This window comes from Alnus glutinosa, chromosome 8 (assembly GCF_958979055.1).
Source record: "Alnus glutinosa chromosome 8, dhAlnGlut1.1, whole genome shotgun sequence".
NCBI lineage: Eukaryota > Viridiplantae > Streptophyta > Magnoliopsida > Fagales > Betulaceae > Alnus > Alnus glutinosa.
In genome coordinates, this window is record NC_084893.1 from 25976177 (window position 1) to 26001572 (window position 25396).

General features: G+C 36.1%; 3 protein-coding genes across 3 annotated transcripts; all 3 read right to left on the bottom strand.

Moving 5' to 3' along the window:
• Positions 1-1478: 1478 nt before the first annotated feature.
• Positions 1479-9360, bottom strand: LOC133876296 ((E,E)-germacrene B synthase-like). Its single transcript, XM_062314573.1, has 7 exons — positions 9264-9360; positions 7562-7741; positions 7018-7106; positions 3024-3147; positions 2438-2526; positions 1778-1819; positions 1479-1685 (listed from the first exon to the last, which is right to left on the bottom strand). Exons 1-7 carry the CDS (start codon positions 9358-9360, stop codon positions 1479-1481), a joined length of 828 nt encoding a protein of 275 aa, XP_062170557.1.
• A 2495-nt stretch (positions 9361-11855) lies between these two features.
• Positions 11856-13640, bottom strand: LOC133875573 (chitin-inducible gibberellin-responsive protein 1-like). The gene has a single exon (XM_062313746.1). The coding sequence runs from the start codon at positions 13378-13380 to the stop codon at positions 12223-12225; it is 1158 nt and encodes a 385-aa protein (XP_062169730.1). The 5' UTR covers positions 13381-13640; the 3' UTR covers positions 11856-12222.
• Positions 13641-21611: 7971 nt separating this feature from the next.
• LOC133874615 (scarecrow-like protein 21) lies at positions 21612-25194 on the bottom strand. Its single transcript, XM_062312478.1, has 2 exons — positions 25061-25194; positions 21612-23879 (listed from the first exon to the last, which is right to left on the bottom strand). Exon 2 carries the CDS (start codon positions 23716-23718, stop codon positions 21979-21981), a length of 1740 nt encoding a protein of 579 aa, XP_062168462.1. The 5' UTR covers positions 23719-23879; positions 25061-25194; the 3' UTR covers positions 21612-21978.
• Between the last annotated feature and the right edge of the window lie 202 nt (positions 25195-25396).

Sequence of the window (25396 nt, forward strand, 5' to 3'; positions counted from 1 at the left end):
CATAAACAATTGAGATTTTTTTTTTTTTTTTTTGTTTTTTGGTGGATATTAAGGTCCTCAATGATTGCTGAACAGTTAAATTATATATGAACTTCGGATTAAGATTCTTTATAACTATTTACTTGAGTTTAAAGAATTTAAATAGGTAATTGTAAGATATTATTTATAGGATCCACTTGACCAAATAAAAATTGAGCTATCAAATCATTTATCCGATCAAGTGGGTCCTATAAGTAGTCTCTCACAAGAAAAATGTTAGACTTCCTTCTAATGTTCTTCTGGGTTTTTCTATGCTGACATGGCACCCTTTTTTTTTTTTAGGAATGCTAAAGATTCTTCTGGTGTCCATCTGGAAGAATATAAATGTAATAAAAAAAAATTAAAAAACTGTATCCATGTCATCCAGAAGGACATAGATATAATTTTTTTATTACATTTATGTCATTCTAGATGGCCACCAGAAGAACACTAGAAAGAACTCTAGCATTCCTCTTTTTTTTTTTTATGAAAACAAGAAAGATAAATCAAGCTGTAATTTTTTTTTATTAAAAACAAGATGACATGTCAGTATAAAAGGATTCCAGAATGACACTAGAATGAGTTATAGCATTTCTCCTCTCACAACCACCTGTCTAAATTCTTTCAAATTCAAACAAATAATTATAAAAAATCCTGATCCCTAACTTCAACATCACATGCATGTGCACCGACCTTCAAATTCTCAAAAGGTTATTGAGCTATTGCCTATTTTAAACCAAACCAAAGAAAAGACGTTTCCACTTTTATTAACACTGGCCCGTATCCCGCGCAGTCTATTTTACAATTTAATTCAAAACTGAAACATATTTTTCATTGTACTTTCGTTAAAGGTTAAAAAATACATTTCAATGAAAACTACAGAGAGATTGTTTGGTGCGTTTGGGCTGATTTGGACCATTTGGTAGTGCTCTGTTTTGGGTTTTAGTTGGTACAATGGTATTTGTCGCGGAACAGGGGTGGGTCCGTGGGAATCTGTGTGGAAAAAAAAAAAAGAAAAAAAAAAAAACAAGTTGAAAGTTGCAATTAAGGTGTTCGAGAAAATGTCATAGTGGAGCTGCGGATGGAAGAACGGAGCGACACTAGTCGTTTTAGGTTCTAATAGCATATAGAATTCTATGATAAACTAAAGAGATGAAAGACATAAAATTATGTGGTTTGGCTTAGGGTCTATATTCACATGTTAAAGCTTTATATACTACATCTTTATTATTATTATTTAACTATTTATAAGACTATTTATAGAGCTTTATATTTTGTCAGCAGAGGCCGAAGAAATAGTTGCAATAACCAAAATTAAACTTGATTATTACGCCGGGTAAGTAGTTCCAATAACCAAAATTAGATAACACCATTCCAAAATCATTATCTGGATGGACTCTTAAACAACGTACATGCATTAGTCCAGAGGTCTAGAGAGGCAGCAGCATATTGCAATTTAGTTAAGGCCGAAGGGTTAAGTTTAAAGTAAAAAAAGACCAGTACCCCAACTGCAAGATAGTGTCTGAATCCTCTTTCGCAATTTGATAATGCACATCAGGACTTGCAACACAATGATTGGCAAGGGTATTATTCTTGCTTTCTACAGGGTAATATTCGCGATAAGATGGGACTGGGTGGTCTGGAAAAAAGCCTCGAAGCTCCTCAACCTACAATACATAGCAGACAAAAATAATCACTGAAAAGACAAGTGAACATCAGAAACTCAGATGTGCATCAACAAGATCGAATATTGTATTGCCTGTCTGCGCAACGTTTCATTCTCCAGCATAGCACGCTGCTCCTGAAAACAGAATTGAACAAAGTAATCATTCAAAAAAGAGCTCTAGATTTCTTTTCTTCATGAGCAGAAATAAAATATTTTATTAGTATTATTATTATTCTTTTTTTTTTTTGGCTTAGGCCCCAATTTTTTCGGCGTAAAATATTTTGTTAGAAAATGTTTTCAGCCAAAAACATTTTCAAAGAAAATGAGGTATTGTTTTGCTGTTTGCTAGCATGCCTGAAAATGAGTCTGGAAAATGTTTGGAGGAAATAAGCATTTCCTTAAACACTTGGTAGGCAACAACTTGATTTGTCAGCAGAGGCCGAAGAAATAAGTAATTTGGCCAACAAGCTCAAATACAAAATGAGAAACAATCAAATTATCAACTGGTTTGTCTGGCCAAAACTAATTCGTAGAGAGAGATCAGAAAACCACACAAAGTTGACATGAATCAGACTTCACCTAAGGCTGCACCCATCCCATCCGACAAATCGCAGCCGTCCGCCTCTTTATAATAATACTATTTATAAAGCTTTACAGATTATTCAATAATTTCGAATACAAACAAATCTCTTAATTTAGGATGACCAAATCATCATTTATCCTAAATCATTTATACTCTTTATCACTATTTACCTTTGGGTACTCGAAGTTAGCAACCACATCCTTAGTTAGGATGAGAAACATTGTTCCAAAAAGTGCCTTCAAGTGGTTGTTTAGCGACCCTGAAATGATAAGAGCTTCAGCAGTTGTTGGTTAACTCATGGATGACATTGTGTCACATAAGGTATTAATGCTTCTTCTTCTGTAGCACCATGTTGTTTCACGTAACATTCAACCGCCGAGGCATTGTGCCTTCTCTTTTGTTCAAACTAGAAAAATTAAATTTTTGATGTCAGACGAGCACCTGTCACATGTTTGGAATATTAAAGTAACCGAAACAACATAGTACCTTATGCAACACAATGTCGTCCATGAGTCGGCAAACCACTGCTGAAGCGCTTACCATTTTAGGGTCGCTGAACAACTACTTGATGGCATCTTTTGTAACAATGTCTCTCATCCCAACCAAAGATGTAGTTGCTAACTTCGAATACCCAGAGGAAACTAGTGCAATTTAAGATTTATTGAGGCAAATGTCACTGCTTCATAAAGACTCTTGTACTCTTGTGGAATTGTTGCAAAATTTCTTGAATCTCAATTTCAAAGTGGTAAGACATGCCTAAGCATTGAATTGCATTGGTAAAGTTCAATTTTTGTGAAGGATTCTCAATTAGAGCGATTAGCATCTTCCTCACTTTTTCCTTCAATTCCTGAACTTGTTGCTCTTTTTTCTCATCAGTTTCCTGCACAAGCGAATCAAAGAAAAACAATTATTATATGAAATAGGGAAAGTTTAAAGTTAGTGAAAAGTAAGGTTGGCAATATGGGTTGCCGAATCGGGTTCGGATCGACCCGGTTGACCCGCCAACCCATTTAGGCCAATCCAAACACGATGCAATTAGCTAAATGGGTTGGGCATGTCCACTCGTTTAGCTAATCAAGTCATAAACGGGTTGACGGATCAACCCGCGATTTAACCTGTTTAGCCTAAACCCAAACCCTATAACTTCGTGTCGAATTCGCGGGTCGTGTCAAAAATTAACAACCCTAATGAAAAGTACAAAATTAATCTCAAGCTTAATAGTGCATGCACATGTAAACATGTTTACCAAGAACTCAAAAGCCTATGTGAGGAAATGGTCACCCCAAATGCTAGCTAGGATGAAAATTTGCTGAGGGACGATTGGTTTCTGGCATAGGATTTAGGGATAGAGCAACTACTGTTGAAACTTGAAAATGTATTTTATTTTTTTGAACAGAATTTGTTACTTGCACAATAGGTTTTGCACAACAAGTGCACAACAAGTGCACAACCTACTCACATAGATGGGACCTATCCACTCAAGTGAGTCCCACTTATATGAATGGTTGTGCACAACTTATTGTGCATCAAGTTTTTTCCTTCCTGAACTATTGAAGCAGGCAACTTTTTCTAGAAGTGGTGTCGTTAAAGTGACACCATTGGTGCTTTGGGGCATTTCAGGGGTTAGTGTGAGAGAAAGGGTATTTATAGAAACGGCTAATCAATCACATGGTGAAAAGGAAAAACAACAAGATTGGCGGTGACTTTTTTTGTTAAAAAATAAATAAATAAATAAATAGTGGGAAGTACGTACCTTCTCTCTCTCTCTCCCTCTCCCTCAATTTTCACAATAAAAAATACATTAGAAATTAATATTTTAAAAAATTAGAAAGAGTGTTGAAATTAGTATTAAAAAATTAGTAACTAAAACTAATATATATATATATTCTTTGAGAGAATACATTCAATAAAGATGGCCTATAAATCCCTCATTTTACAGGAACTAATTATAAGTGGACAAGTCATCAAAATTCAAAAAATACAATAAAAATACAATAAACATGAAAATACCTCATCTTTTTCCAACTCTTCTTTGATCTTCTCTTAATCTCCCATGGAGGTCAAGCTACTAATACTACCAAAGTTACAAATATTGGTTTTTTGTGGTGGTGCTGGGTGATTCGTGAACCAACCCACAAACCAGTGAAACCACTCCACCTCTCTGAGCCAACACCGCTGTCAAAATACACGGAGTCACCGTCGGAGTACACTAAAGTCCATAGCCGGAATTTGCCCGATTTCAGATCTCTGCCAGTTTCAACGACGCAGGAGGCCGAGCTAGACGTTGGGGCGGGGGAACGGAGACCCGATCAACCATGGGTCATTTTCGAAGGGGACGAAAACACCGAGAGAGAGAGAGAGAGAGAGAGAGAGAGAGAGAAAGTGACCAACCAAGAAAACAGAGGACCCAATCCTCTATGGGTCATCTTCGATGGAACAAGAGGCGACCTCTGGTGGATCTCAAGCCTGATTTCCGGCATATCGTTGGTGGGTTGACACCGGCAAAGCTAAGGGTGCGATGCCCGGTGGATTTCCAGCAATTCATCCCGTGACCAATCTCACTATTTTTCTAATAAATTTTTTGAATTTCTATGATTTAGAAGGGGCTCTCATTTTTTAATAGTTAACATAACTATACCACTAATGATTTTACTCATTATAAGGAAGAATATGACGTGAAAGTAACTATTTAATTTTATGGGGGAAAACCCTCATCATGTCCATCGTTTTGTGAGGCTTCTCTATATGAACAACTTCACTGGCTCACATGACCCGGTTTCTCTGGTGTGCTAATTTCCTGTCTAGTGACTTCTTCTGGATCATCATTGATCAGGCCCCATTAAAGTAGTCTTTAATTACATGACCCAACATTTACAGGAAGGGCCGACTCCTGAGAGATTCTCTGTGGAGCTGAACAGATAAAGCTGACAGAGGCACGGCTGTGTCTTGAAAGGTTACATGCTCACATCTTCTAGGATAAAGATCGTCGATAATCAAAGATTTTCGTGTCATATATCCATCAGAGAAAAGACTCATCCCTCCTCCATATTGTGCAGGTTTGTAGACACATGAATTCTGGTGGGACACTGTCCAATGATGTTGAAACGACAGCTGTTGTCCATCCTGGAGCCGTTGGCAATTCAGATTGCACTTAATTGTTCCAGAAAAAATCAGACAGGCACCGATTTACAGATATATAGAATTTGCTTTTTAGATTTTTTGCATTATCATCAACAATTGATTTTTTTTTTTTTTTTTTTTTTTTTTTTGGGGGTATTAAGGTCCTCAATGATTGCTGAACAGTTAAATCATATATAATCTTCGGATTAAGATTCTTTATAATTATTTACTTGAATTTAAGAGAATTTGAACAGGTGATTATAAGATATCATTTATAAGATTTACTTGACTAAATAAAAATTGAGCTGTCAAACTATTTATCTGATCAAGTGGGTCCTATAAGTGGTCTTTCACAAGAAAAATGTTAGACTTCGTTCTAGTATTCTTCTGGGGTCTTTCTATGCTGACATGACACCTTTTTTTTTTAGGAATGCTAGAGATTCTTCTAGTGTTCTTCTGGTGTCCATCTGGAATGATATAAATGTAATAAAAAAATTTAAAAACTGCATCCATGTCACCCAGAATGACATAGATGTAATTTTTTTTTATTACATTTATGGCATTCCACATGAACACCAGAAGAACATTAGAAGAAACTTTAACATTTCTCTTTTTTTTATAAAAACAAGAAAGAGAAATTAAGCTGTAGTTTTTTTTATTAAAAACAGGATGCCATGTCAGCATAGAAGTACCCCAGAATGACACTTGAATAAGCTCTAGCATTTTTCCTCTCACAACCACCTGCCTAAATTCTATCAAATTCAAACAAATAATTATAGAGAACCATGATCCCTAACTTCAACATCCCATGCATGTGCACCAATCTTCAAATTCTCAAAAGGTTATTGAGCTATTGCCTATTTTAAACCAAATGAAAGAAATTAAAAGATGTTTCCACTTTTATTAACACTAGCCCGTATCCCACGCATTCTATTTTACAATTTAATTCAAAACTAAAACATATTTTTCATTAATGGACTTTCGTTAAAGGTTAAAAAATACATTTCAAACTTACAATTAAATAAATTATCAAAACATTCAATGAATTTAAATATAAGACCCTTAATTTTAGTTAATTTCACATAAATTAAAACATGTTAAAATCTTTATACCAAGAGTAATTTAAAATGAAAAACTACATAGAGATTGTTTGCTGCGTTTGGGTTGATTTGGACCATTTGGTAGTGCTCTGTTTTGGGTTTTAGTTGGTACAATGGTATTGTCGCGGAACAGGGGTGGGTCCATGGGAAACTGTGTGAAAAAAAAAAAAAAAAAAAAAAGAAAGTTGCAAATAAGGTGTTCGAGAAAATGTCATAGTGGAGCTACAGATGGAAGAACGAAACGACACTAGTCGTTTTAGGTTCTATTACCATATAGAATTCTATGATAAACTAAAGAGATGAAAGACAGAAAATTATGTGGTTTGGCTTATGGCCTATATTCACATGTTAAAGCCTTATACATTACATCTTTATTATTATTATTATTATTATTATTTGACTGAATATAAGACTCTATTTATAGAGTTTTACAGATTATTTGAATAATTTCGAATACAAACAAATCTCTTAATTTAGGATGACCAAATCATCATTTATCCTAAATCATTTATACTCTTATCACTATTTACCTTTGGGTACTCAAAGTTAGCAACCACATCATTAGTTAGGATGAGAGACATTGTTACAAAAGGTGCCTTCGAGTGGTTGTTCAGCGACCCTAAAATGATAATAGCTTCAGCAATTGTTGGTTAACTCATGGATGACATTGTGTCACATAAGGTATTAATGCTTCTTCTTCGACATCAATTGCTTCTTCTTTTGTAGCACCATGTTGTTTCACGTAACATTCAACCGCCAAGCCATTGTGCCTTCTCTTTTGCTCAAACTAGAAAAATTAAATTTTTAATCGGATCGCCCGTCACATGTTTGGAATATTAAAATAACTGAAACAACATAGTACCTTATGCAACACAATGTCATCCATGAGTCGGCAAATCACTGTTGAAGCGCTTACCATTTTAGGGTCGCTGAACAACTACTTGAAGGCATCTTTTGTAACAATGTCTCTCATCCCAACCAAAACTGTAGTTGCTAACTTTGAGTACCCAGAGGTAACTAGTGCATTTAAGATTTATTGAGGCAAATGTCACCGCTTCATGAAAACTCTTGTACTCTTGTGGAATTGTTGCAAAATTTCTTGAATCTCATTTCCAAAGTGGTAAGACACGCCTAAGCGTTGAATTGCATCGATAAAGTTCAATTTTTGTGAAGGATTCTCAATCGAAGCGATTAGCATCTTCCTCACTTTTTCCTTCAATTCCTGAACTTGTTGCTCTTTTTTCTCATCAGTTTCTGCACAAGCGAATCAAAGAAAAAAAATTATTATATGAAATAGGGAAAGTTTAAAGTTAGTGAAAAGTAGGGTTGGCAATATGGCTTGCCGTGTCGGGTTTGGATCGACCCGGTTGACCCGTCAACCCGTTTAGGCCAATCCAAACACGATGCAATTAGCTAAACAGGTTGGGCATGTCAACTTGTTTAGCTAATCGAGTCATAAATGTATCATAAACGGGTTGACGAGTCATGAGCGGGTTAGCGGGTCAACCAGCAATTTAACCCGTTTAGTCTAAACCCAAACCCTATAACTTCGTGTCGGATTCGCGGGTCATGTCAAAAATTGATAACTCTAATGAAAAGTACAAAATTAATCTCAAGTTTAATTGTGCATGCACATGTAAACATGTTTACCAAGAACTCAAAAGCCTATGTGAGGAAATGGTCACCCCAAATGCTAGCTAGGATGAAAATTTGCTGAGGGACGGTTGGTTTCTGGCATAGGATTAAGGGATGGAGCAACTACTGTTGAAACTTGAAAATGCATTTTATTTTCCTGAACTATTGAAGTAGGCAACTTTTTCTAGAAGTGGTGTCGTTAAAGTGACACCTTTGGTGCTTTGGGGCATTTCAGGGGTTAGTGTGAGAGAAAGGGTATTTATAGAAACAGCTGATCAATCACATGGTGAAAAGGGAAAACAACAAGATTGGCAGTGGCTTTTTTTATTAATAAATAAATAAATAAATAGTGGGAAGTACGTACCTTCTCTCTCTCTCCTCTCCCTCAATTTTCACAATAAAAAATACAATTAGAAATTAATATTTTAAAAAATTAGAAAGTGTGTTGAAATTAGTATTAAAAAATTAGTAACTAAAACTAGTGTCTCAATTTTCACAATAAAAAATACAATTAGAAATTAATATTTTAAAAAATTAGAAAGTGTGTTGAAATTAGTATTAAAAAATTAGTAACTAAAACTAGTGTGTGTTCTTTAAGAGAATGCATTCAATAAAAATGGGCTATAAATCCCTTATTTTACATGAAAAATTCAAAAAATACAATAAAAATACAATAAACATGAAAACACATCATCTTTTTCTGACTCTTCATTGTTCTTCTTTTAATCTCCCATGGAGGTCAAGCTACTAATACTACCAAAGTTACAAATATTGGTTTTCTAAGATGGCGTTGGGTGATTCGTGAACCAACCCACAAACCAGTGAAACCACCCCACCTCTTTGAGCCAACGCCGCTACCGAAATACACGGAGCCACTGTCGGAGTACACTGAAGTCCACAATCGGAATCCGACCGGTTTTAGGTCTCTACCAATTTCAACGACACAGGAGGCCAATCTAGAGGTTGGGGCGGGGGAACGGAGACCCGATCAACCATGGGTCATTTCTGGAGGGGAGGAAAACACCGAGAGAGAGAGAGAGAGAGAGAGAGAGAGAGAGAGAGAGAGAGAGAGAGACTGACCAACTAAGAAAACAGAGGACCCGATCCTCTATGGATCATCTTCGACGGAACAAGAGGCAACCTCTGGTGGATCTCAGGCCCGATTTTCGGCCGATCATTGGTGGGTTGACGCTGGCAAATCTGAGGGCGCGATGCCCGGTAGGTTTTCGGCAATTCATCCCGTGACCAATCTCACTATTTTTTTGATGAATTTTCTGAATTCCTATGATTTAGAAGGGACTCTCATTTTTTAATAGTTAAAATAACTTTACCACTAATGATCTTACTCATTATATGGAAGAATATGACGTGAAAGTAACTATTTAACGTGGAAATACATGTTTCCAAATAAATTTAATAAAGTTGATTAAAACAGAATGTACTCCTTTCAAACTGTCGATGACATAGATGGGACATTATGTAAGTTTGTCGTCCCAATTCATGCACCATAAACATTTTCCATAAACATTTTCCTCATGTTTATTTCAAATTGCTGTGATCGTGATCAATTTAAAGCACTAATAGCACTTACTATATAATGATTCTCTTTTTTATATTTAAAAAAATTTCATGAAAATACCACAAGCAAACACCTTATATATATTTTGGTTCGAGTCTACAGTAACCATGTAAATATACATTATTACTGTAGATTTCCGACCTATTATTTTAAGGAATAATTGTACCGTTGGTCCCTGTGGTATGTCATAATTATTTTTTACTCCCTATGGTTTAAAAAGTTCATGGGAAGTCCTCGTAATATGCAATAATTACAAATCAATTCTTAGCGTCAAATTCTGTTAAATTTTTTAACAGATTCCATCAAATGCCACGTCAGCGACACGTGTCGCCAATAAGATAGCGACGCGTGTCCATCGTAATAAAAAAATATAAATTTATTACAAAATAAATAAAAATACTTTTTTTTAAAAAAAAAAAAAAGAAAAAAAAAGAAGCTCAAAGACGTGGCCCATTTTTTTGAATTTTTTTTTTTTAAAAAAAAAAAATATGTATTTTTATTTATTTTTTAATAAATTTATATTTTTTTATTAAGATGAATTGACGACACGTGTCGTTGACGTGGCATTTGACGGAATCTGTTAAAAATTTTAACAGAATTTGACGCCAGGAATCGATTTGTAATTATTGCATACCACGAGAACCTCCCATGAACTTTTTAAACCATAAGAAATGAAAAATAATTATGGCATATCACATGTACCAACGGTACAATTATCCTTTATTTTAATAAGAAAACGTCTCTCTCCGACACTCTCTCCTTCACGCATCCTTAACGAATTTCATCAAATGTTTCCTCGACTCTGCCTTGCGGAGAGCCATGGAAGACTTATGGAATGGAAAAGAGCGAAGAGCTTCGCAGAAGAAGCGGCGAAGAGATCCCAGACTGTAGAATTCTAATGAATTTGAGTTGTTCTGCCTTACCACAATCATGGTTAAGGGTTTGAATATATAGAGGAATTAGTTACATGAGATAACTAGAGATTACAAGCTAATAAATTCAAATTACAAATGAGAGTAATATCTGGAAAACTGTTAGGATTAACTAATCCTATCTTTATCTTGGTTTGTAGAAGTCGAGGTAGCATTTGAATTCAAAATATCTTTGACAGATTTATCTCCTGATAACTCTCTAACACAGACCCTCGCGAGCTCCGTCTCCATTTCCGACTTGGTCTCAGAAACCACCAAGAAATTGAAGGATCTGGCTCCCGAGGCCTCCAAAAAGGCCGATCAGATCAAAACCGGGGGGAAAGGGGGGACTGTTTCGTCGAAGGGGGAAAGGGGGCTTGCAGTTGGAGGTAGTTTGGCCCGCGGTGGTGTTGTAGAATTCGATGTTGCCGGTGGCGTTGGAGGAAAGGGAAAAGAGGAGAGTGTTGCTGTTGGAACTGTAGATGCTATCTTGGGGGAAGGAAGTGTTTGCACAGAAGTGGTAGAGGTAATTTTGGGCAGCTACATGAACATGGAAAGGAACAAGAAGGGAAGAGAAAAGGGATATTTTTTGCTTCTGTATGTATGGGTGACAGAGAAGACGAGAGAGCCTGAGAGAAAAGAAAATAAATGAATAAAAAAATAAAAGTAAGAAAGAGAAAAAATATAAAATAAAATAAAATAAAAGTAAAAAAAGAGATTTAATTGATAAAGGAAAAGTTAAGTAATTTATTCTGATGTGTTTTTTTATAGGGAAGTTAAAAGTAATTTTATCATCTAAATTTTAAAAAAATAATAATAATAAAATAAAATTTAATTAAATGTCTGTTGCTAGTACTCTTATAATATGATTTTTCCTCGACCAACATATCCACGATCATTTCCCCATGTTTTTACATATTAAAGGGAATTGCCGGCCAGCTAAATTCAAGAATAAAGTAATGTTAGAAATTATATTTTTAGAATTATACTTTAAAAAATCTAAAAAAAAAAAAATTAAAATCCGCGCCTCCTAATATCTGTAAAAGAATTCGTTCTATTTAAGCTTAATATAAACCCATGCTAATTTAATTAAGCAGCAGAAATTCCAGTGCTAATTACGTACCTTTCTACAAGCCATTTTTATGGTGATTGCAATCCAACTTGGGCCGTTTTTGTTAGCAAGTGGGCATACAAAATGGCAGAGTTGGTTGGCTGAAACATTGGTTGGGTTGGGCATGTGAGCTTTGTTAATTTGGGCTGAATTTAATTTACTGATCGAGTTAAATGATTATGTACACTGTGATTGAAATTTGATCTTTATCTCATAATCCTCACATACTTACTGACATATGCTTCGACTCTAACATACAGCAAAATATCTATAGAACAACATTGGTGAGGAATATCTATCAAAGAAAAGTGGCGAGAGCCTCGGTGGTATCACTGGTATCTGAACATTAGATGATAAGGAACGTAAGCCATTGGATCGCCTGGCAATGATACCCAAGATTATTTAATGTGTCCATTGGCTGATGTTAAGAGCATTATCACCTTCTGCACTGCAGCAGGTGGCAAGAAGTGTTTATTTGTGTGGCCACCACCTCTATTGATCATTGCCAGGCAGAAGCCGAGATGAGGTTCCTGTCCTTCCAGCCCAACAGCATAGCCCCATCCTTCTCCACTAGCATATAATGTTCTGAATAGCACCTCAGCAGGCTCTTTATCACGCCGTTGACATAAGAGCTCAGAGGATATTGGCCGAACCCCGCCATTGTCAATCTGGACTTCCATTTGCCGAAGAGTTCGTGGCGCTCCACCCTCTCCTTCCCCTCGCAAGCAATGACATTCACAATATCCCTGGCCACACAATGCTGCTCCAAATTTATACGATCCTTGTTGTTTCTTGGCAGGGTGACATCAATAGACTCGAACATTGCCAAGTAGTAGTCTAGAGTTTCTACAAACCTACGGAAGAATGGGGCTGTGTTTGTGTTTGATTCTTGCTCCACCAAAGTGACCACCTTGGGAGAGAGTGACTTTACCATTCTCAGAAGCCCATCCCTCGGATTTTGCACTTCGACACTCTCGTCTGGGGTGTGGTGGAGCTGCAAAGGGAAGTTTACAGCCAGAGCTTCCCCAGGCCTGACATTAAGCATATCCCGCGTAACATCTGGAGAAAAAACTGGCAGTCCATGAAACTCAACTGGGATGTTAAATTTCTCAGAAATTGCTCCCAACCGTCTCCCTACCGCCTCCAGCCCATCTCCACGGGCATATTTGGAAACAGGGTCATCAATCCCTGTAAGCCGCACATGGGGAGGCCCTCCAGGTTGTGCGGCAAGCGCTTCAAGGAGAGTCACCCACTGGGATCCCTGAGCAATCTGAAAGTCTATGATGTGGATGCGGTCCTCGTTTTTGCATGCATCCGCAATAGCCCCATTGGCTGCCATGTAACCAAATTTTAAGTAGGGGCAGATTTCATACAGGATATGCATGTACGAAAGCAAGTCTTTGCTTTCAGGCTCTCTACAGTTGAGGGCTTGGTAAATGCTGGAGCCCGATGCCTCCTTTCTTGCCACCAGCCCTTCTACCATGTAAGCACCAAGACGCTGGATTGGTTCTCCTGTGATAGACACAGCATCTCTAGCCTTTTCAATCAACCTATCAAATACATCGATGCTGTTGTTGGAGAGAGCTTTAGCACATGCGATCAGCAATTGCTTCAGATTTTCTGGGGGAAAACCCTCATGCAAAGACGCTTCCTCCATCGTTTTGTGAGGCTTCTCTACAGGGGCGGAGCCAGATTTTTCAGTGGGGGGCCAACTTCAACTCTAACGGCAAAGTCAAAGTCGTCTCCCCAAAACCTTTCGCCATTGATGTATGCCTTCTTTCAGTGTATAGTTTAGCAAGGTAGGGAAAGAATCATGCTAAGCAAATGGTATTACGTACCCAGCATTTGAAAAAATAGCAAAAATAGCTATCTCTCTCTCTCTTTCTACCTCTAATCTGTCTTCTCTACCTGTCTGATTTGAAAAAGGAAGAGAATTTCTGAAAAATGGTCACAACATGCGAAATGAAAAAGTGAATTTTCAAAATTCCTCTGAAAAAAGTTTGGGGTAGAGTGAGAAATGAAGAAGAATATGTGCGCAGAAGGGTGGGGGAGAAAGGTAACAAAAAGAAAAAAGTGATTAAATTTTGGTTTAAAAATTAAAATTCAATAAGGAGTTTATGTGGCATGTTCTTAGCCTCGTGTCCAAAACTTGGCCTCAGTCTGCAATACTGCAACAAAATAAGCAACTTTTGTTGCAGGACCTACACCTTTGAGCAGTGCACGCCTCAGTCTGCAATACTTCCCATGAGCCATTGTCTCTAGGCGCATAAATAAGCGAGATAGCTCCATATCTGATAAAAAAAAATTTGTTTAGATTTAAAAGTTTATTGACTCTGACAAAATATTTTGAGAGGACAAACACAAAAAGTTGCATGCCCTTCGTATAAAGGGAAATGTTAAAGATGCATTACTCATTCTTTTGTCATCTTTTTTTTTTTAAGAAGTAATTTTTATTATAAAATAGTGATGAGAGAGATTGAGTGGGAGATGTGTAGAAAGATTCTCGTATAAAACTGTTAAAAGTCAAAAGTAAAATGTAAAAAAAAACAGTTCAAAAATTTTAGGGAGGGAGGGGAGGGGAGACGTAGCTTCGCCTTATATGAACAATTACTTTGAAGAGATTGATTTTATTTAATATCAAAGTATTAATCATATAATTAAATTATTTTTTTATTAATTTAGATTTTTTAAGTCTATTTTAACACTTATCAGTATCAAAAGATTCTCCAGTCATATCCATTAAATCAAGGACATTTTCCAGTGATGTTGAAAGGACAGCTGTTGTTCATCTGGTGGTTATGAGGGTGCTATTTTTTTTTTTTTTTATAGGTCTTATGAGGGTGCTATTGAAATTTGAAAGATTCCCTCCTTTTAATTAAACAGTAAAAGTATAATTGTCTTTTTTAATTTTATAAAAGACAACTATTTATTGATGGTCATATGATTGCAGTTGTTACAGAAAAAATAGACAGGCACCGATTCACCCTTTTGTTTAAATATTTTAATGTAGATGTTGGTAGTAACAGTATAGAGATGCCAGATTCATGAGTATATTATATTGTTGGAAATAATTTTGGATGGTGCACAAAGTTTTTATTGAAATAAAATAATATCAATATGAAAATTAACAATTAAATAAATAATTGTTAAACAAATAATTGATTGAAAAATTATTGTTGATACTAGACCAAATTGATCCGAAATAATAATAATAATAAAATAAATACTGTACAAGAGATTAAAATTAAATTAAGGAAAGATCTCACAATGCTATAGAATCACGCAAGAGCGTTGTCCTTAAAGGTTGATTCGTGCCTCCCGGAGTGTATAACTCGGTGTGATCGGATCTCTTGACACGCAACCTCCCAGGATTAGACTATAGCGTCTATCTTCGTTAAGGACACACTTTCAATAACAAAGATCAAATAGAACAACCCTTTGATCAAAGTGGATGGGGGACTTTAGAATATTTTTCTTGTAGAAAAGCTAATAATATAACAATAGCTTTATGGCTTAAAACCAAATTCACGTTGAAATATATGAATGCACACTAGAAAAATATGTTAGAGGTTTTAGCCAAAGAAGAAGATTTTTCTCAAATGCATTGGGAACTCAATTTATATAAACGATCAAAAAATGTTAGCACTATAGATTTTCTTTTAAGGCTCATGAATGACAAACGGTCATAAGACTCATAACTATTAACCGTTACAAATCAAAAGTAATAAACTTTAATAATGACAAAATGTTTGAAGATTAAAAAGCCATAAAAACAATTTTTAGTAACCAACGGTTACAAAATAAAAACTCATAAATATATATTTTAATAAATCAATTTTTTTTCTTTGTCATAAAACTCATGAATATATTTTAATACCAAATGGTAAAACATTTAAAGATGGCTAAAAATGAAATAATGTTTGTAACACACATATTACAACAATCCCCCACATGTTACAAACACTAGAATATAAGGAGATTGAAAGCATGCATCAATGTGGTACCCGAAGGTTTTAACCACACCTAGGATAAATAAGTAGGAACTTAATGAATCGTGGTAGAGTTAAACTCTTTTAACTAAATTCACAAGTTGACCAAACTTATCACCCACATAACTTTCTCCAAAACAAAATTGGGTTGTTCTATAGCGGGTTGGCGCCTTATACAGGCCATGCGCCCCTGGGTTTCATGAGCTCTCTAGAGACCTACCCTAGTCTCATAGGAGGCGGCACCACCTCCACACTCACATAGGTGGCATCCATCAAGAGTGTGTGCAGGGAACACCCCATCCCAACACGTAGGGACTATGGATCCATTAAGAGTTTTTAAACTCATCCTTAATCACTCTGCATCTTGTACTGTCTTACACCATAGGGATGGACTCATCACTATCTTCTCAACAAGATAATGGATAAACATAGAATGACAGTACCTCAACATGATCACTTGTGACTTCATTTCCCATTAAACCTCATTCATGGGATCTCCAATCGCAGAGGTTGGGTATCAATCACAGTGTCATAATTTGGGTATCAGTCCTATCCCCCTCGATGTTTTACTCACCAGCCTTCTCGCTAGTGGCTTGGTCAAAGAATTTATAAAATTTCTTTTTGACCTCACACATTCCATGGAATTTATACCGGTCTCAATAAGCTGCCTCACAATATTGTGCACTTTTCTCATTATAGATCTTGCTCATTGCTCGAGCTATGGCAGTCTGTCAATCACAATCAAAACACAAATGGAACTGAATTAGTATATAAAGGCAAATCAATTGATTAATAAGCTCCTTAGCCATTCATCTTCAGTTCCTGCCTTCTCCAAGACAACTAACTCTGACTCAATAGTAAACATTGCTATGCAATTCTGTTTTAAGGACCTCCAAGAGATAGTCCATCCAGTCAGAGTAAACACATAAAACCATATATAGGCTTTAGCTCATCTGAATCAAAAATTCAATTAGCATTACAATATCCTTTCAATAAAGGAGAATAATCATAATATGACAAACCAAAATTAATTGTGCCCTTTAAATATCTCAACAATTTAGAGATAGCATCTCAATGCCCAATAGTAGGATTATAAGTATACCTACTCAACATGTCAACAACATATGCAATATCAGGGCGTGTACAACTTGTCAAAATATCAAGCCATCAATGAATTGTGCATATTTTTCTTGCATAACATCATCACCGTAGTTCTTTACCAAATGTATTTTGAATCATATGGTGTAAACATGGACAAATAATCAAAGTGCTCAAATCTTTTAAGCATCTTTTCAACATGATATGTCTGAGATAAAATAATGCAATCATTATCTCTAAGAACTTTAATGTCCAATATGACATTAATTCTACCTATTTATTTTATATCAAAATTATACACAAGAGATATTTTAGTTTCATGCACAATATCAATGCTAGTTTATAAAATAAACAAGCTACTCACCAATATATATATATAAACAAATAATGACACATTCATTATTGTTAAAACATGCTATGCATTTACTTGCACTATTAATCAAATATGCATTAGACAACATCACCTTGTCAAACTTTTATGCCATTGTTTAGGAGCTTGCTTTAATCCTACAAGGATTTCACCAATTTGAACACTTGTGTGTTCTGAACAAGGATTATAAGCCCCTTGGGCTGCTCCATATAAATCTCTTCACCATTTAGAAAACAAATTTGACATCCATTTGATGTACAACAAATTTATAAATAGAAGTAATGACAAATAACATTTTATATATGCAATTATAGTAAACAGATAATAAGTACTAAATAATCATCATTTGGCATTTGCTTATAACTTTTAGCTATCAAGCTTGCCTTGTACTTATCTATCATATCATCCAGTTTAAGCTTCTTCTTAAACATCTAGTTACAACCAAGTGATTTGGTTGAAGGAGATAACTCAATGAGTTTCAAATATAGTTAGACATAATTTATTCCAATTCATTATTTATAGCCTCTAACCAAAACTAATGCATCAAATAGATTTAATTGCTTCACAATAACATGTTGGATTATCATCAACAATATAAGTAATAAAATTATTACCGAAATTCATTTCTTTTCTAGCTCGCTTGCTTCTTCTCAATTCTTGCAAATCATCAACAAATTTATTAGAAGCAACAGAAGATTCATGCAATAACTTTTCCTTATTTTTCAAAGGAAATACATGCTCAAGAAAAACAACATTTTTTAGATTAAATAATAGTATTGTAATCTAAAGCATCACTTTTTATAAGAAGTAATCTATAGCATGAACTACTGCAAGCATAACCAATAAAATCACAATCACAAATTCTAGAACCAAGTTTCCTTATTTTAGGTTCAGGCAACATAATCTTTGCCAAACACCCCCACACTTTGAGGTATTCCGAGATAGACTTAATAATATCTTTCTAAAAATTTCATAAGAAGTTTTACTAATTTTCTTATGAAGCACTTTATTATAAATGTAACAAGCCAAAAATTGGCTTCCCCCACACATTGGTGGATAGTCCAAAACTAACAATTGTAGCATTCATAATTTATTTTCATTCGTTTGATGTAGCCAAGATTTACATGCATAAATCTATCATATCAAATATTAATGAATAACCCAAGTAAATAATTGTTAGAATTACAGATAGAATTTGCTTTTTAGATTTTTTGCATTATCATCAACAATTCAGATTTTTTTTTTTTTTTTTTTTTTTTTTTTTTTGGGTATTAAGATCCTCAATGATTGCTGATTGAATTTCATTTTATTGATATAGCATCTGAACAGTTAAATCATATATGAACTACGGATTAACATTCTTTATAATTATTTTTCTGAATTTAAGAGAATTTGAGCAAGTAATTGTAAGAGATTACTTATAGGATTCACTTGACCAAATAAAAATTGACCTGTCAAACTACTTATATCTCACAAGAGAAATGTTAGAGCTCCTTCTAGTGTCTTATGGGGTCTTTCTACGCTGACATGTCACCTTCTTTTTTTTAATAAAAATAGGAAAGAGAAATCAAGAAGTAGTTTTTTTTTTTATTAAAAATATGATGTCATGTCAATATAGAAGAACCCCATAAGGACACCAGAAATAGTTCTAACATTTCTCTTCTCACTATCACCTACCCGATTTCTCTAAAATTTGAACAAATAATTGTAGAGAATCCTGATCCCTAACTTCAGCATCCCATGCATGTGCACCAATCTTCAAATTCTCAAAAGGTTATTGATCTATTGCCTCTTTTAAACCAAATGGAAGAAAAGATGTTTCTGCTTTTATTAACAATAGCCCATAACCCGCGCATTCCTTTTTATAATTTAATTCAAAACTGGAACATATTTTTCATCGTACTTTTGTTAAAGTTTAAAAAATACATTTCAATCGTACATTTAATGCAATCAAATAAATTATCAAAACATCCAATGAATTTAAACATAAGATCCTGTTAATTTCATATAAATTAAAACATGTTAAAAATCTTTGTACCAAGAGTAATTTAAAATGAAAAAAATGAAAAACTACATAGAGATTGTTTGGTGCGTTTGGGTTTTAGTTGGTACAATGGGATTTGTCGCAGAACAGGGGTGGGTCCGTGGGTATCTGTGTGAAAAAAAAGGGGGGGGGGGGGGGGGGGGAGAGAGAAAGAAAGAGGAAAAAATAAAAAAAGAAAAAAGAAGAAGAAGTTGCAATTAAGGTGTTCGAGAAAATGTCATAGTGGAGCAACGGGTGGAAGAACAGAACGACACTAGTCATTTTAGGGTTCTAATACCATATAGAATTCGATGATAAACTAAAGAGATGAGACCCTAAAATGGTAAGACCTTTAGCATTGGTTGGTCGACTCATGGATGACATTGTGTCACATAAGGTATTAATGCTTCTTCTTCCGGACATCAATTGTTTTTTCTTCTGTAGCACCATGTTGTTTCAGGTAACATTCAACCGCCAAGGCACTGTGCCCTCTCTTTTGCTCAAACTAGAAAAATTAAATTTTAATGTTAGAAGAGCAATCGTCACATGTTTGAAATATTAAAGTAACTGAAACAACATAGTACCTTATGCGACACAATATCGTCTATGAGTCAGCAAACCACTGCTGAAGCTCTTACCATTTTTGGGTCGCTGAACAATCACTCAAATGCATCTTTTGTAACAATGTCTCTCATCCCAACTAAGGATGTAGTTGCTAACTTCGAGTACCCAGAAGTAACTAGTGCAATTTAAGATTTATTGAGGCAAATGTCACCGCTTCATAAAGAGTCTTGTGGAATTGTTGAAAAAATTTTTGAATCTCATTTCCAAAGTGGTAAGACACGCCTAAGCGTTGAATTGCATCGATAAAGTTCAGTTTCTGGATGTGAAGGATTCTCAATCGGAGCGATTAGCATCTTTCTCACTTTTTCCTTCAATTCCTGAACTTGTTACTCTATTTTCTCATCAGTTTCGTGCATAAGCAAATCAAAGAATCAAAATTATTATATGAAATAGGGAAAGCTTAAAGTTAGTGAAAAGTAGGGTTAGTAATTTGGGTTGCCGTGTTAGGTTCGAGTCGACCTGGTTGACCTGCCAATTCGTTTAGCTAATCGGATTATAAATGTGATAACGGGTCATAAACGAGTTGGTGGGTCAACCCGTTTAGCCTAAATCCAAACCCTATAACTTCGTATCGTGTTCAAGTCGAATTCGCCGGTCGTTTCAAAAATTGCCAACCCTAATGAAAAATACAAAATTAATCTCAAGTTTAATTGTGCATGCATATGTAAACTCAAAAGCATATGTGAGGAAATGATCACCCCAAATGCTAGCTAGGATGAAAATTTGCTAAGGGACGGTTGGTTTCTGGCATAGGATTAAGGGATGGAGCAGCTACAGTTGAAACTTGAAAATGCATTTTATTTTTCTGAACTATTGAAGTAGGCAACTTTTTCTAGAAGTGGTGTCGTTAAAGTGACACCTTTGGTGCTTTGGGGCACTTTGAGGGGTTAGAATGAGAGAAAGGGTATTTATAGAAACAGCTGATCAATCACATGGTGAAAACAAAAAGATTGGCAGTGACTTTTTTTATTAAAAAATAAAAATAAAATAATAATAATAATAATAATAATAAATAGTGGGAAGTACGTACCTTCTCTCTCCCCCTCCCTCAACTTTAACAATAAAAAGTACATTGAAAAATAATATTTTAAAAAATTAAAAAAGTGTGTTGGAATTTGTATTAAAAAATTAGTAACTAAAATTAATATATATTTTAATAGTTAAAATAACTACCAGTCTACCACTAATGATCTTACTCATTATATGGAAGAATATGACACGTGAAAGTAACCATATTTAACGTGGAAATATATGTTTGCAAATAAATTTAATAAAGTTTCAAAAGTTAACTTAATTAATTAAAACAGAATGTAATCCTTTCAATCTGTCGATGATATAGATGGGACATTACGTAAGTTTCTCGTCGCAATTCATGCACCATAAACATTTTCCTCATGTTTATTTCAAATTGCTGTGATTGTGAACCACTTAAAATATGATTTTTCCTCGGCCTACATATTCTCGATCATTTTCCCACGTTTTTACATATTAAAGTGAATTGCCGACCAGCTAAAAATTCAAGAATAAAGTAATGTTAGAAATTATTTTTTTAGAATTATACTTTAAAAAATCTTTTAAAAAAAAAAAATTAAAATCCGCGACTCCTAATATCTGTAAAAGAATTCGTTCTATTAAGCTAAATATAAACCCAAACCCATGCTAACCTTTCTACACGCCATTTTTATGGCGATTGTAATCCAACTTGGGCCGTTTTTGTTAGCAAGTGGGCATACAAAATGGCAGAGTTGGTTGGCTGAAACATAGGTTGGGTTGGGCTTGTGAGCTTTGTTAATTTGGGCTGAATTTAATTTACTGATCGGGTTAAATGATTATGTACATTGTGATTGAAATTTGATCTTTATCTCATAATCCTCACATACTTACTGACATATGCTACAACTCTAACATACAGTAAAATATGTATAGAACAACATTGGTGAGGAATATCTATCAAAGAAAAGTGGCGAGAGCCTCGGTGGTATCACTGGTATCTGAACATTAGATGATAAGGAACGTAAGCCATTGGATCGCCTGGCAATGATACCCAAGATTATTTAATGTGTCCATTGGCTGATGTTAAGAGCATTATCACCTTCTGCACTGCAGCAGGTGGCAAGAAGTGTTTATTTGTGTGGCCACCACCTCTATTGATCATTGCCAGGCAGAAGCCGAGATGAGGTTCCTGTCCTTCCAGCCCAACAGCATAGCCCCATCCTTCTCCACTAGCATATAATGTTCTGAATAGCACCTCAGCAGGCTCTTTATCACGCCGTTGACATAAGAGCTCAGAGGATATTGGCGGAACCCCGCCATTGTCAATCTAGACTTCCATTTGCCAAAGAGTTCATGGCGCTCCACCCTCTCCTTCCCCTCGCAAGCAATGACATTCACAATATCCCTGGCCAAACAATGCTGCTCCACATTTATCCGATCCTTGTTGTTTCTTGGCAGGGTGACATCAATAGACTCGAACATTGCCAAGTAGTAGTCTAGAGTTTCTACAAACCTATGGAAGAATGGGGTTGTGTTTGTGTTTGATTCTTGCTCCACCAAAGTGACCACCTTGGGAGAAAGTGACTTTACCATTCTCAGAAGCCCATCCCTCGGATTTTGCACTTCAACACTCTCGTCTGGGGTGTGGTGGAGCTGCAAAGGGAAGTTCACAGCCAGAGCTTCCCCAGGCCTGACATTAAGCATATCCCGCGTAACATCTGAACCAAAAACTGGCACTCCATGAAACTCAACTGGGATGTTAAATTTCACAGAAATTGCTGCCAACCGTCTCCCTACTGCCTCCAAACCATCTCCACGGGCATATTTGGAAACAGGGTCATCAATCCCTGTAATCCGCACATGGGGAGGCCCTCTCGGTCGTGCTGCAAGTGCTTGAAGGAGAGTCACCCACTGGGATCCCTGAGCAATCTGAAAGTCTATGATGTGGATGCGGTCCTCGTTTTTGCATGCATCAGCAATAGCCCCATTGGCTGCCATGTAACCAAATTTTAAGTAGGGGCAGATTTCATACAGGATATGCATGTACGAAAGCAAGTCTTTGCTTTCAGGCTCTCTACAGTTGAGGGCTTGGTAAATGCTGGAGCCCGATGCCTCCTTTCTTGCCACCAGCCCTTCTACCATGTAAGCACCAAGACGCTGGATTGGTTCTCCTGTGATAGACACAGCATCTCTAGCCTTTTCAATCAACCTATCAAAAACATCAATGCTGTTGTCGGAGAGAGCTTTAGCACATGCGATCAGCAATTGCTTCAGATTCCCTGGGGGGAAACCCTGTAAAGATGTTACCTCCATCATTTTGTGACGCTTCTCTGTATGAACAACTTCGCCGGATGCCCTATGCCTAGGAACAAAAGTTGGCCGAGGCGGAGACACATGTACCCCTTGAGGTTCCTGGCTCCATGACCTAGAACTTTGGCCCGGTGTCTCTGGTGTGCTAATTTCCCGTCTGGTGACTTCATCATCATCAGGCCCCATTAAAGCAGTCTCTAATTCCAGTAAAGCATCTTTCATGTTCTGTCTACAATTTGCATCCTCTCTGGAAGAAGACCCAACAGTATAGAGCTGTAGACCGTCTTGAAGACAGTCTAGAGGAGGGCTTAACCGATGGAAATAACTGTTGGTTTCAATTGAAGAGTTACAGGAAGGGCTGACTCCTGAGAGATTTTCTGTGGAGCTGTGCTGCTCCTGGCTGTCACTTAAAGTAGTAAGGGTATCAGAATCAAACTGAGTCAAGAATGGAAAATTAGTTGAGTTTCCTATATCAAATTTCAAGGACTCAAGCAATCTATTAGGTATTGATGGAACAGTAGGATAAGAAGATGTGAAGGATAGGCCCGCACCAGTCACTCCAAGTCCAAAAAACTGGTGCGAGTCCATCCTATGAGGTTTGCATTAGCTGATTTATGTAATAACAATTCTTAATACTGGTGCAGCAGATCAGAAAAGAATCAGCCTTGGCCCTTCTCCAAAGAACAAAAACCAGCACGTCACAATCTTCACCTTAGGACCCAAACTCTTTTGCCTTCAAGATTATCAAACTGAAACACCAAACAAAGAAAATTAAGACAGCAATTAAAGCTCTGATTCAAAGCCGAGCAGTCCACAAACTTCGACACCATAACAAAATTCAGAGAGCTTAACAAGCAGAGGAGAGAGAGAGAGAGAGAATGATAAACAACAAAGCTGAAAGTCATATCTAAAGCCATATAATTGGTGCAAAAAACAGATTTATCCTTGTAAGATGTACTATTCAGCAGAATATTTAATCATGGGTGTCATGACATGTATGGTAGCAAAAGAAAAGGGAGATGCTACCAACCAATTGAACGTCCCAGCTTACGTATAAGAAACAAAGAAATCACGTAAGTCCAAGACTAAGAAAGAAATTTGCTGGGGAGGGTCATTTGATGTATACCGCAGTCGTCCTCTCCTATGCTTAAATATTCGTTTATTCATACCCTGGCAAACTAGGAAATCATCACCAAAGCACCAACTTTCTTGCCTTTTTTTTTTTTTTTATTTTTTTTTTATTTTATTTTATTTTTTAAACACGATAAATACCCCATAAAGAATTTTGCTGTAAAGCTTCAATTTTTCAGCTGACTAATCATTTCTGTCAAAAACGCCTACAGTGAAATCGGTAGCAATTCATAGTATGATTCTTTGAACTTACAATTACAGAAACGAATTTAATATCAAACTTCACTATGTGATGTTTCCGACAAGTTAAATTCAGATTCATCCTAAAACACACACAAACGCAGACAGACTCGATATTCAGGGTTAGCAAGAGGAGCTGTCAATTGCATGACAGGAAATGGAATATAACAACGAAAATATATAGACACACACACACACACACACACACACACACAGAAAATCTACACGAAAAAAAAATACTATGCATTCTGAGCCAACTCAATCAATCAAAACCCAATACTGAGTATCACACAAAGAGTATTCCCCCATCTTAAAAACACTTAATTTCAACCCAACTACGCTCAAAGCTCCTCACCCCCCTGTTTGTTTGCCCAGAAATTGTATAAAAACAATTAAAAAAAAAAAATCAACAAGAATTACCTCGCTATTTTTAAAACCCACACCCACTTGAACCTAAGCTTGAGATTACTGATATCCCCACAACCCAAACCAACATACAATCTTCACAAACAAATCAAACAACAACAATAACATAAAACATAAGACATACTAAAATTACCTTAAATTTGTAAAAGGCACCAGAAAATAGAGTGATTTTCGTTGTCAGGGTCTTCGCGGGTGCTTTGGAGAAATAAAATTTTCCGTTGGTTTGTGTGTTTCGCTTTGGGGTTCAAAGAAGAGTTTTGGAAGCACAAGAAGTCGAGATTGGATGCTATTTATAGGAAGCGAAGGAAGGAGTTGACGGTATGTGGTACGAACGGTAACGGTAACGGTAACGGCAAGATAGGAAAGAGGGGTCCTTGATGTACGGCGCGCGTAGACGGAGTCCGCCGACCACATTTTACTTCGCCGAGAACATTCCTCGCTTTTTCTTCCCCTTTCCCTTTCCCTTTCC